The 13,899-nt window shown below is 36.7% G+C and overlaps 1 protein-coding gene across 3 annotated transcripts in view; it reads right to left on the bottom strand.

The window, feature by feature from the left end:
- The window catches only part of MED13 (mediator complex subunit 13), a 95,248-nt gene that overhangs the window by 31,888 nt on the left and 49,461 nt on the right, over positions 1-13,899 (bottom strand). For all 3 annotated transcript variants that reach the window (XM_064271314.1, XM_064271315.1, XM_064271316.1), the window contains 5 exons: positions 12,553-12,674; positions 10,735-10,825; positions 10,393-10,607; positions 9,923-10,119; positions 8,253-9,169 (listed from right to left, as the gene is read on the bottom strand). In XM_064271314.1, coding sequence (XP_064127384.1) covers positions 8,253-9,169; positions 9,923-10,119; positions 10,393-10,607; positions 10,735-10,825; positions 12,553-12,674 — 1,542 coding nt within the window. The remainder of the gene's footprint in view (positions 1-8,252; positions 9,170-9,922; positions 10,120-10,392; positions 10,608-10,734; positions 10,826-12,552; positions 12,675-13,899) is intronic.

Below are 13,899 nucleotides of genomic sequence, written 5' to 3'. Positions count from 1 at the left end.
CAGCCAGATACCTGTGCCTACTCCAATCACCTCCGCCTGTCTAGGACTGTAAGTAAGAGCCTGCACCACACACTCGGTGAATGATGACCTGGACACCTAAGCTGAATCCACACAAGAAAAGTAAACAGACTCCCAGGCTAACATACCTAGTAACAGCTCTAACCACCTGATGACAGGACGTGAGAGTTTCAAAGACGTCAATAATCAAAGCAGCTCACAAGATCAGCCTATTTGGGCACAGCAAAACAAAACAAGAAGCTAGGACACAGCAAGTAAACAAAATAAATAAATATAATAACTTATTGATGGTTGGAGACAACAGTCAATGTCAAATCACATGAAGAGGCAGATCATGATGGCTTCAGCAAGTGACCAGAACAAAGAACCAAGAAACCTCCCAGAGGAAGAGAACTTTTTGGAATTACCAGCTGTAGACTACAAAAGATTAATAATACACAGAGCTCTTCAAGAGATAAGGAAGGAGATCAGGCAAACCACAGACTAAGCCAAGGAATAAGACAAAGCAATAAAGGAACTTTAGAAGGTTACACAAGAGCATAATAACAAATTTAACAGGCTACAAGAATCCACAGAGAGACAGCAAATAGAAATCATAAAGATTAACAAGATTACAGAATTAGGCAACTCAATAGAAAGTCATAGGAGGAAAACTGAGGCAACAGAAGTCAGAATTACTGAGATTGAAGATAAAGCACTTGACACCAACTTATCTGGGGAAAAATCAGATTAAAAAAAATTTTTTTAATGAAGAAACCCTAAGAATTATGTAGGACTCTATCAAGAGGAATAACCTTCAAGTAACTGGAGGACCAGGAGAGGTAACAGAAAATAGAGGGAATTTTTCAAGATTTGTTGGCAGAAAACCTCCCTGATATTGTGAAACATGAGAAAATCTATCCAAGAAGCTTATTGAACCCCACACAGGTAGATCCCAAAAGAAAGTCACCAAGACATATAATCAAACTTTCCAAAACCAAAGATAAAGAGAATTCTAAGAGTGGCTAGGGATAAACAAAAAGTCACCTACAAAGGAGAGTAAATAACACTAAGCTCAGACTACTCAGCAGAAACCACGCAGGAAAGAAGGCAATGAGACAACATATAGAAAGCCTTGAAGGAAAAAACTGCCAGCCAAGAATTATATATCCAGCAAAAACTGTCTCTCAAATATGACAGTGAAATTAGAGCATTTTCAGACAAGCGGAGGTTAAGGGAATTTGTAAAAACCAAACCAAAATTACAAGAAATACTAAAGGGAGTCCTCTGGTTATAAAATCAATAACATCCAGTAACAACCCAAGACTAGAATACAGCACAGCACAACCTGTTATCAACCCAAACAGGGAAGTCACACAAATAAATCAAAGCTAAAACACTGAAAATAGGGAAACAGAAATGTCAATATGTAAAAGATGGCAATGTTAAAACAAAACAGAGGGACTAAATAATGTAGTCATACATCTTTCATATGGAGAGAAAGTCAAGGCAATATCAAAAAATAAAAGATTGGTTTGAACTTAGAAAATCAGAGGTAAATATTAAGGTAACCACAAAGGAAACTAACAGTCCTACACGTCAAAATAAAAAACAAGAAAAACATAAAGACTAAGTAAATACAAAATCAACAACGAAAAAGATGAAAATACATAAAAACAACAGCACAGAAAATTAAATGGAAAAGGAAACTGTCAACAACACACACACGGAAAAAACACATCAAAATGACAGCACTAAACTCACACTATCAATAATTATGCTGAATGTAAATGGACTAAATGCATCAATAAAGAGACAGAGAATGGGAGAATGGATTAAAAAACACGATCCCTCTATATGCTGCCTACAGGAGACACATCTTAGGCTCAAAGACGCAAACAAACTAAAACTCAAATGATGGAAAAAAATATACTAAGCAAACAGCAATCAAAAAAGCGTAGGAGTGCCAACATTAATCTCTGGTAAGATAAAACTTTAAAGCAAAACCCACCACACAGAGGATAAGGAAGTACACTACGTAACGATTAAAGGGTCAACACGCTAGGAGGACATAACCATAATAAATATTTGTGCACCCAACAACAGTGCTCCAAAATACATAAAACAAACTTTAACAACATTGAAGAGACAGCTCCACTATAATAGTAGGAGACTTCAACACACCACTTTCGGTGAAAGACAGAATATCCAGAAAGAAGCTCAATAAAGACACGGAAAATCTAAATGCCACAATCAACCAACTTGATCTCACAGACATATACAGAACACTCCAGAACACTCCACCCAACAGCAGCCAAGGGTACTTTCTTTTCCAGTGTACATGGAACATTCTCCAGAATAGACCACATACTAGGCCACAAAGCAAGTCTTAACAGAATTCAAACCATCGAAATATTACAAAGCATCTTTTCTGACCACAAAGCCATAAAAGTAGAGATCAATAAAAGAAAAAGGAGAAAAAATCAAATACCTGGAAACTGAAGAACGCCTTGCTCGAAAACTACTGGGTTGTACAAGAAATTAAGGACAGAATAAAGAAATTCACAGAATCAAATGAGAATAAAAACACATCCTACCAGAACCTTTGAGACACAGGAAAAGCAGTGCTCAGAGATCAATAAGAAAAAATAAATAAATAAATGCACACATCCAAAAAAGAAGAAAGGGCCAAAAGCAAAATAAACCTGAGACTCTCATCAGCCTGAGACCAGAAGAACTAGATGGTGCCCGGCTACCACCAATGACCTCCCTGACAGGGAACACAACAGAGAGTCCCTGAAGGAGCAGGAGAAAAATGGGGTGCAGAGCTGAAATTCATGTAAAAAGACCACACCTGACAGCCTGAGACTAGAGGAACCCCCAAACTTGGCCCCTGGACTCTCTGTTAACTCAGAACTAAAACCATTCCTGAAAGATTAGATTGGACTATAAGACATGAAATGATACTCAGGAAGCATGTGCTTCTTAGTTCAAGTAGATACATGAAACTAAATGGGGAACTCCTGTCCGGAGGTGAGATGAAAACGCAGAAGGGAACTGGAGCTGGTTGAATAGATACAGAAAATCCCGGATGGAAATGGGGAGCGTGCTACCACATTTTAGGGATAGCAACCAGGGTCACATAACAATGTGTACGTAAATTTTTGTATGAGAAACTAACTTGAGTCTATAACTTTCACCTAAAGCACAATAAAAAAAGTAACAATAATAGATAAAGAATACCACTAATGCTACTGCTGCTGTTATTATGATTACTACTGCTAACATTCGCATTCTTACTATGTGCCAGACATTGCCTTTCTGTTTTATATGTATTAATTCATTTGATCTTCTTAAAGCCTTATGACATAAATACTATTAACTGACCTAATTTTAAGAAACTGAAGCACAGAGAGATTAATGTGCCCAAGGTTATAGTTAGTATATAGTGGTGGAGGCAGGCTGCAAGCCCAAGCAGTCTCTGACTCTACAGCCAAGTTCTTGACTACCACCTATGGCTAAAAATAATTGAGCCCATTTCTGAACATAGAGCATTTATTCACACTTCTTTCTTTTGGGCCTTGAGTATAATGAATTCAACTAATGATGACACTATGTCATGAACAAAAGATTTGAATCATTGGTTTTCATGCCTTGCCCTCTTAATTTATTTTACATACTTCCTTTAATAATAATAATATAATGAACAACTGTGATAATCTCACTGCTTGTCTTAGGCTGGGTTCTCTAGAGAAGCAAAACCAGTAAAGTCTATAAATTAATATATAGAGAGAATTTTATCAAGGAAACAGCTCATGCAGTTGTAGAGGTTAGAACATCCCAAGTCCATGGGTCCGGACAGAGGCTTCTTCTGATTCATGTAGCTGCAGGGGCTGACGAACCCAAGATCGGAAGGTCAGAGAACACAGCTCTTGTTCAAAGGCTGAGAAGACCAGCAAATCCCAAGATCAGCAGGCAAGATCACAGATAAGCTGCTAGCTTGTCTCAAGAATGGGAGATCAGACAAACAGAAGCCAGCTGCAGGATCCAGAGCAAGCAAAAACCCCCAAGCCTTGCCAGAATATCTACTTATATTCGATGAACTCCACACGCCCAAGGAAACCCCCTTTCAACTGACTGGCTACTCAGAGCAGATCCCATCATGAAGGTGATGACATTATATCAAATCTCATCATGGAAGTGACTGTGACATCATATGACTGCCAAACTACATCGTAACTGCCAAACCACTGAGAATCATGGCCCAGCCAAGGTGACCCACTGCCCAAGAACTAGAACACTACCGAAAACAATCTTCTTACATGCTTCCACCTATCCTACCCCTTGACTTTCAACAATTAACCAATATCCTGAATTTTAGTGCACCTTTTTTGTAAACAATACCAAAAAAAAAAAAATTTTTTTTTTTTTTAAAACAATATGCTAGAGGAAGGCTCATTAACAACTTGTGTTATGCAGATGATACAACTTCACTTGCTGAAAGTGAAGAGGACTTGGAAGCACTTGCTGAAGAAAATCAAAGACTACAGCCTTCAGAACGGATTATACCTCAATATAAAGAAAATAAAAATCCTCACAACTGGACCAATAAGCAACATCGTGAAAAACAGAGGTAATACAGAAGTTGTCATGGACTTCATTTTACTTGGATCCACCATCAACACCCACGGAAGCAGCAGTCAAGAAATCAAAAGACACATTGCGTGGGGGCAAATCTGCTGCAAAAGACCTCTTCGAGGTGTTAAAAAGCAAAGATTTTTTAACACTTTGGGACTAAGGTGCACCTGACCCAAGCCATGGTGTTTTCAATCGTCTCATATGCATGCCAAAGTTGGGCAATGAATAAGGAAGACTGAAAAAGAATTGACACCTTTGAATTATGGTGTTGGTGAAGAATATTGAATATACCATGGACTGCCAAAAGAACAAACAAATCTATCTCAGAAGAAATAAAGCCAGAATGCTCCCTTAAAAGCGAGAATGGTGAGACTTCATCTCATGTACTTTGGACATGTTATCAGCAGGGATCAGTTCCTGGAGAAGGACATCATGCTTGGAAAAGTAGAGGGTCAGTGAAAAAGAGGAAGATCATCAACAAGATGGACTGACACAGTACCCGCCAACAATGGACTCAGGCGTAACAATGATCATGAGGATGGTGCAGGACTGGCCAGTGTTTCGTTCTGTTGTACATAGGGTTGCTATGAGTCGGAATCGACTTGATGGCACCTAACAACAAGCAACACATTTAGTTTTGTTTGTGTCTTTTGGAACTTTATGAAAAGGTATCTTCCTATATGTAATCTTCTGGGACTTGTTCCCTTTCTCTCTCCTTAATACTATTACAAAGATTAAATTTGTTATATGTCACTTTATTCATTTTCAGAGTTTATATAAATTCTATGTGTACTATACCATAATTACTAATCTCCTCTCCTATAGATAGGTATTTGGGTTATTCTTACGTCTTTCAATCTTGCATTAGAGTTTTAGTTCTTCTAGTATTCTGTAAGCAATTTAAAGGTGGGATATCTTCATATCTCCCAGAATAAGCACATTGTTTTAAATATGTCCAAAACTGAATTGACAAATGACACAAGGACCAAATGTAAGTTACTATATAGCACATACCACCTAAGAACACAGATTTTCTTACTAAGAACCACATCTTGAAAATTTCGAGTTTAACTTTCTGTGTAATTTAGTTTGTAACCAAAAGTTAGAAAAGTTAATCAGTGACATATTGACACAATTTTTTTAAAGACAGGTTAGCTGTGCCTGAAAGAAAATATCTAATTGATGATTTTAATGATGATGACTGCAGCTTGCATTAATTCAGTACGTACTGTGTGCCAAGCACTTAATATGGATTAAATCATCAGATCTTTACAACCTCACAAAGGTAAATATTATTTTTACTTCATTATTACCGATGAAGAAACTGAGATGCCAAACAATTTGTCCAAGATCATATTGCTAGTAAGTAGCAGAGCTGAGTCCCACCGCCAGAAGGTCTAGGGTAGGGCGTTAAAACTTGCATTTCTATCAAGTTCTGACGTGATGCTTGACGCTGCTAATCTGGGGAACCAGGCTTTGAAAATCACTATCCTAGTCAATTGACTTTTCAGTTTCTTCACAATTCCTCACCTCATCCTCAGCTACAAAAACAATCAGAGGAAACGTTTCACTTTCCCTCTTCAGCAAACCTACCACGTTTCCTTCATCTGTACCCATAAGCCAGCCTTTCCTTCCTGTTACGATGGACATGCTCCTACCTAAAGTTCTACCTATCCCTCTATTTGTACGCTGAATTCCATCACCTCTCACTTATTCAGGGACTTTGTTCCTACAATTTTAACTTCTCTCCTGCATCAATATGCCCTCTCTACATGATCACTCCCAGTGTCCAGTTGTCATAATAGAACCAACCTTAAAAAAAGTTAAACACACATACATGAAAACAAGAATAAAAACCTCTTTCAACCCTACCACCCACTGTCTCTGCTTCTATTTATAGCAAAATTCTTTGACAGAATTGTCTAAGTTTGCTTTTCATCTCATTCCATTCTAATCAGGTTGGTTGAAACTATTTGTCAAGGTCACCACTAACCTCCATATGGCCAAATCCAATGTTTTTATCTCAGATTTCACCTTGATCTATCACAGCATTTGACAGAGCTGATCACTCTCTCCTTCAAACATTTCCTATTCTCTGCTCCCAGGACACCATATCTTCTTGGTTTTCCTCCTATCTCAAATGGTCCTTCCTTCTCAGTTTCCTTTCTTGGATCTTTCTCTTCTTCTCCATCTCTAAATGTTAGCTTCATCCTTGGACTTTCTCTACAGCCACTCTCTAGGTAGGCTATGTCAACAACCAAAACAGACAAAGACCCTTGCCCTTACATAGAACTTGCATTTTAATAGGGACGGTTCCATAGTTTTTAATACTGATAGCTCAAAAAAAAAAAATGTTTTTTTTATCTCCAGCCACACCCATTCCTCTGAATTTAAAATGTGTATTTTCCAAATGTGTATCTGACCTCCTCTCCCCCAATGTTTGCCTCCTGTGTAATTAGTACCCTCATTCATCCAATTGCTCAAGCTATTCCTGATGCCTCATCTTTTCTTATATGTATGAACAAACCTTAAAAGTTGTATTTCTCAAATATACCAGCAATGTACTACTCACATCTCCATCACTTCCAAACTTGTCTAAGCTACCATCTTTCACTTGGTCTAGCAAAAATGCCTCCTAACTCATCTATCTGCTTCTACATCCCACTAGAATTTGACACTACCACCTACCCCACAGGCTATTCTTTGTATAATAACCAAAGTGATCTTTTAAAAACTAAATAGAAAAAGGATTATGTTTAGTTCCCTGTTTGAAACCACCCAACAGCTACCCATTACACTTTAAATAAACTACAAAGCCCTTACACAGTCGTTAAGGCCCTACATGATTTTGGTGCTTGACCACCTCTTAGACTTCATCTCCTACCAGTCTCCCCATTATCTAATGCAATCCAGCCACATTAGCCTCCTTGCTGTTTCTCAAACATATCAAGCACACTACTCCCTCAGGATTTTCGTATTTTGCATTGTCTGAAAAATTCTCCCCTTAGTCACATAGCTAACATTTCCCCACTTTTACCTAGGTCTTTGCTCAAATGTTACCTCCTCAGTAACACCTTCTCTGACCTTATCTCTAAAATGGCACTTTTGTCTTTTTCCACTCTGTTATTCTTTGTTTTTCTTCAAAGTGCTTGTTCACTACCTGGTATTATACAATCACCTTTGTGTTTGTTTATGGTCTGTCTTCCCCCACTAGATTATAAGCTAAAAAAAAAAAAAAAAGCAGGGAATATATCTGCTTTGTTCAATGTTGCACCTAAAACAGTGCCTGACTAGGTGCTCAATAAGTATTTAATGAGTAAAAGAATGCTGAATAAGCAGACACCTAGCAATTTTCTAGTACTTAACAAGAGTGTCTTCTATACTTCTCCATAAGCGCCTAATTAGACCTATAATAACCATATTTTAATTGGTGAAATTAAACTAAACTACTGGGAAATTCTCCCTTTAAAAAATGTCAGCTTTTAAGTCCAAGTTTGTCTTTATTAGGCACATAGGGAATTGCCTTTAATATTTTTTCCTACAAAAGAGAACAAATAAAATCATACAACTTGAGGAAAACAGACAAACAAAAAAAGTTATTTTATTAGCATACTTACTATTTCTTTTGGACCAGGGATGTAAGCATGAACTTTTCACAAGTGCTTCATCAACTTTTCCTCCTGACATATTATCCATGAACTGACGCCCATGTTCTAATGCAAGGTAGCAGTCATTGCAACAGTCCCGCTCTTCAACTCGTACCCAATTGCTAATTACACCAATTTTGGGAAAAGGATCTTGGTCTGCTGCTCCGAAGGGTGAAAATAAATTAGTGCACTGATCTTGTAACAATAGTATCAACTCATCAGGCAATTTTTCAGATTCCTTTAGTCCTCCATTAACATGTTCAGCAGAGGTAGCCCTGAGAGCTTCAAAACGTTTTTCTGCTTCTTTGCCACATTCTGTGTTGCGTCCTATGATATCCAGTTCATCTTCAAGAAATAATCCCGAATTGTTTCCAAATTTTCTGTTCATGACAGCACTGAAGCCACAGGTACACCTATACTGGGCTTCCTGAGTTGGATCTGGAATGTAAACTCCAACATCGGCACCCTTGATATTCGTATTGCAGACACAGATACAGCAACTATCAAAGTTACAGTCTTTAAACAAATTCATAACTGATTCTGAAAGGATGAGGTTTACATAAAGACTGTGTGCTTCAGGGATGGAAGGGACAGTTGCAGGTTCAACAGAATTAAGGGGTCTGCATGTGGATGGGGTAGAAGCTGGTGAATACAAGTCTGAATTTTCATATTTGACTGAACCTTGAGCACTAGCAGGTCCACCAGCTCCACGAGGAGTCCGAGGAGTCCTTGGAGTCCTTGGAGTCGGAAACCTAGGGGTGGATGGAGAAGGAAGAATCCCTGCTCCACCATTACTAGGAGGTGCACTGCTAGGAGGCATCCCAAAAGAAGCATGAGTTTGAGGTGTATAAGCAGGGCCATATTCTTGATCCATAGTACTTCCATCACTAGCGTCACCAGAGTAAAAGAAAATCAAACACATATATAAATGAACACATTAGTAATGTGAAATACAACTAAAAATGTCCCAAATGTTTTTCAATACCATTGAAAATTATGAAGGAAGAATTAGTACAAAAAATTATAACTACAATTAAGCCTTAATTTACTGGTTAACATAACCCACTGACATCAAGTCGATTCCAACTCATAGTGATCCTATGGAACAGAGTAGAGCTGTTGCATAGGGTTTCCAAGAAGCAGGTGGTGAATTAGAACTGTCAACCTTCTGGTTAGCACCCAACCGCTTAACTACCGCACCACCAGGGCTCCAATTCATATCCACCCTAAGTCAGTGCTGAAGATCAAGAACGGATCAACTAGTTCCAAAATAATAAAGAAAATCTGTATACTTATTCACACATGGATATCTACACTTACTATCTGTAAATTTCTTATACTACAAATACAATATTTCATCAGTTCTCAGATGCCGCTGATTATAAAACACATCCAGATTTAAGAGATGGACCGTGGCAATTTTAAGATGCTACCAATTATGAGAGATTGTGACTTCAGACTAAAAGAAAATGTGCTTCTGAAGACAAATAAAGCATAACGGTCTTAAGTTTTCCAATAGTTTACCCATATCCAACTATTACTATTATCATCTATTAACTAGAAAATAACTTTTAGAATTTTCAAGAATCAATATCCTTCTTTCAGCATACCGAGTACTTCTATAAACAAATAAATCATACCCCTCTTTGATGAATGGCATTGCAGGCCCTGAATGAAGCAATTCCAATTTTCCAACAGTCCAACTCTGACGGTAAACACACTCTTCTGGTAATTTGATAGGAGGCAGGCATTGGCTTGGTAGAGTTTTTAGAGGTGCGAACATGGAACATCCCACTAAAACTTGACAATTTTCAGGCTTATAGACATAAGAAAAATCCTATAATATAAAGACCATGGTTTTCAGCATGTTATCTTTGGGGATGGGGGGAGCTGACGCTGGCCTGTTTTTCCCACTTTAAACAAAATAATAAAACTGTGAGAATACTACTCTCTATTCGTTTCTTAAACACATACTTAATAGTGTCACCATCACAATTCAGTACTTGAATTTGTTAACTACAAAACTACAATCACTATGAAAGTATTTCTGAAGAGAGATAATTAATTCTGTAAAAAGTGAATGATTTGTCTAGAAAAATAAAATATTTACCTTAATTTCAGAAGGTTTTGGGCTACAGAATCCCTCATCAACCTCAATTTTGAACTGTGCTCCTATATTGGAATGATTTCCTTCTAGAACAGTTCCTCCAGGTGTTGTATCCATACTACCATATTCTTTATTATTCATATTCATTGGAGAAAATCCCATAATATGCTGTTCTAATGATGGTGGTGTAGGATACATCTTATGAAGATCTGCAGTGCCTGTATTTAAGAAAACACATATTTTAACAAAAGACTAAAAAAAAGGGTTGAATCCGTGTTTAAGTAATGGCCGGGAGACACTTTATTGAGAATATAAACGTCTGGAATACAGATTTGGGAAGCTTACTTATGCAAGATAATGGGTCCAGATTTCCTGCCTTTGATTCCTTGCAGCTGGATTTATCATCTGATCCATTCACTGATTTTTTAGATCCAGGCTATTGAAAAAAATACACACACATACATTTTTATCTGAAATTTTACATCCGATACACTCTCAAAACAGTCATCATTTAGATTTAACTTAAAAGTAAAGCTCATTCATCAAAAAAGTAACATTTTGAATCTGTGCTAGAACCAAGAAGATACTAGATACACTTTAAAGACATAAAGCACATCTTAGGCAACTACTGACCCCAAATTAGCTTCTATGAATATTTATTTGATAAGACTCCAGACAATCCTTCAAATTAATAGAGGGGAAAGTCCCTCTAAAGAAAATGATCAATACTTTCAAAACACATAGAAGAATAACCTACAAGTTAAAGCCTATTAAAATAAAAAATAAGAGAACCTGCAGTAAGAAGGGTTTGTAACTAACAACGAAATTGATTCTTAGTAAAAGAAGGTACTTGTAAAGCATTTGTCCCCTAGTAGAAGACATTAATCATCCACCTGAGTTCTTGTTTGCTCTTTTACCTTGTTTTAATTTCCTTACCCTTGCAAAATCATTACAAAATGTAAAACTAAAGCAAACTTCAGAAATATCCAGTATGACATAGCAACAGGATCCCTAACTAAAAATAAGTTTAAATACATTGAACCAACAAGCTGAGCATTTCCAATCTGTCATCAATGTTTTTGGAGCTGACAACATTGGCTCTATGTCTCCTGTTAGCAGCTTTGTGATAAATATGTAGTCTGAGCTCTGACTACAACCTTTTCACCTTTGAGGGGCCACAACTGATACATGAACAGTAGGCCGACAGAAAGTAAAAATGTACCGAAGCATTCATGGATATATCTGCCTAGTAAACAGTACCCTAAAATATACCATATTATGGGGTATAGAGTAAAAGTTTGTATATAGACATACCTGCCTTATATCACTTAACTGAAAAAAACCAAATGTCTACATATATATATACCCACATGCCTTTGTATGTATATATGTGTATTTGATATGTATATGCTGAGAGGATTAAAAGCATGTATTATATAGGACAAGAAATACCAAATGTACCATAGAAGTTTTCAAGCTACCTTTAAGTAGATGAAAAACGAATTCCCTTTTATGATAATGCAGCACCCAATTCATTAATTTGCCAGAGACTTGACATTCTAGGGAATTTCATTTTAAGCTTTAATTTCTTTTATCTTCACCTTTCTCTGCAAATGGGTGTTAAAGATTAAATATTACTTTTTCTTCTTCTTTCATTGTTATAAATATGTATCTGTCTTATAATAATAGCTGTGATGTCAAGCAAATGAAGTGGTATTCCTTAATAAATTGACAAGACACATAATTTTAATTACTTATATATTCTCTAAATGAGTCATTCCCAGGGTCATTTTTCAAACTAGAGGACCAGAGAATAGGAAAAGAATTCTGCTTCCTGAGGACTGCAGAAAAAGAACACATGGCAGAGCTCAAATTAAGCTTAATCATATCTGTCCTTCAAGCACCCAAAAAAAGGAAAAATAAATCACCTCAAAGTTTATAGATACTATGTCAAGAATGCTCAAATACGAGGTTAAAAAAAAAGAAAAAAGGCAGAAATCTAATAATTAATGGAATTTTACTTTAAATATTTTATAGCTCTTATTTCTAGGCATTACTCTTATACAGGGCTAAAACACTAGTATCCAAATCACAGATAACTTTTGAAAAATGAAAAACTTATATAAAACAAATTATAGTCCTAAAGATTAATGGAATACTCACTGTTAACTCATCTTCATCAGAATTGAAGAGATTATCGAGGTCAGTATAAGAGACAGCCAGGTCTGAATCATAAATCAAACTGGTTGACGGAGGACGGGCATGACTAGTAGGGCGTGGAGCATCTACATATGTCAATCAGAAAAACAAAAACTCTACTACTGACCCAATAAACATTATTCTGTTAGTTAAAACTAGATATGTAACCTTAAGGTTATAAGAAAGATTTATTAATAAGAAACGTACTTCTTAAATCTAGAAATATTTTTCACAGAAATAAAGTTGTAAATAAATTGTAGTACTTTTTCAAAAGCCAAGCAAAGGCCATGTAATCCATAACATACCTAGAATACTTGACATAAATGAATATATTAAATAAAAATATGAGCACTATTAGAACAACAGAATTAAACACATAGTAACATTTTTATTTTTCTATCTTCCTGAAACAAAAAGGAAGCATAGTACAATGATTAAGAGCTCTGGTGGACTACTAATTTGACAGACTATTAATTTGAACCCAAGCTCCACCATTAACAGTATAACCCTGGGCAAATTATTTAACCTCTCTGTGCCTTAGTAATGGTATCCACCAAGAATTAAATGTGATGGAATATAGGTAAAACACTTTGTCCAGTGCCATGCACTTAAGTACTCAATAAACATTACCTCTTAGTTAAGCTTCACTCCAGTTCTAGAATTTTGTCTTTCTTTTCCAACACAGTGGCAAAAATACATGATTGTTTACAAAAAAATTACAAACACAAATGAAAGTTAAAGTCCCCTTATATTCTCACACAACAAAAAAACGTATCTGCAGTTTGGTGTATAACCTTCTAAATCATCCTCTTCTGGCTGTCAACTAACTTCAGAGAGCCCTCTCTTTCAGAATATAAAAGTCACTTTCCCAATGGCTCTGTATATGATTTCTAAAGACTAACTAGAACAGTAGCTCTGCCAGAATTATCTAGGTACTTATAAAACCTAGATTCCCAACCTTCACCTCAAAAGATGCTCCAGAATGTGGTCCAATATGTGGTTCATGGTCCATTTTGAGAAAGCCATACCACAGGCACAACAAGGGGATTACACACTCCTTATAACCTAGAGTCCACCACCTGTCTGTCAGTTTGTCATACTGTGGTGACTTGCATGTTGTTATGATCCTGGAAACCATGCCACTGGTATTTCAAATATCAGCAGGGTCACTCATGACAGACAGGTTACAGTGGTGCTTCAAGACTAAGACCAGGAAGAAAGGCCTAGTGATCTACTTCCAAAAATTAGTCAATGAAAACCCTATCAAGCACAACAGAATATTGTCCAATATAATGCTGGAAGATGAACCTC

The sequence above is a fragment of the Loxodonta africana genome, chromosome 18 (assembly GCF_030014295.1).
Source record: "Loxodonta africana isolate mLoxAfr1 chromosome 18, mLoxAfr1.hap2, whole genome shotgun sequence".
In the NCBI taxonomy this organism is placed as follows: Eukaryota; Metazoa; Chordata; class Mammalia; order Proboscidea; family Elephantidae; genus Loxodonta; species Loxodonta africana.
Note: the sequence above shows the minus strand (reverse complement) of the source record. Positions and strands in the feature narration are given on the sequence as shown.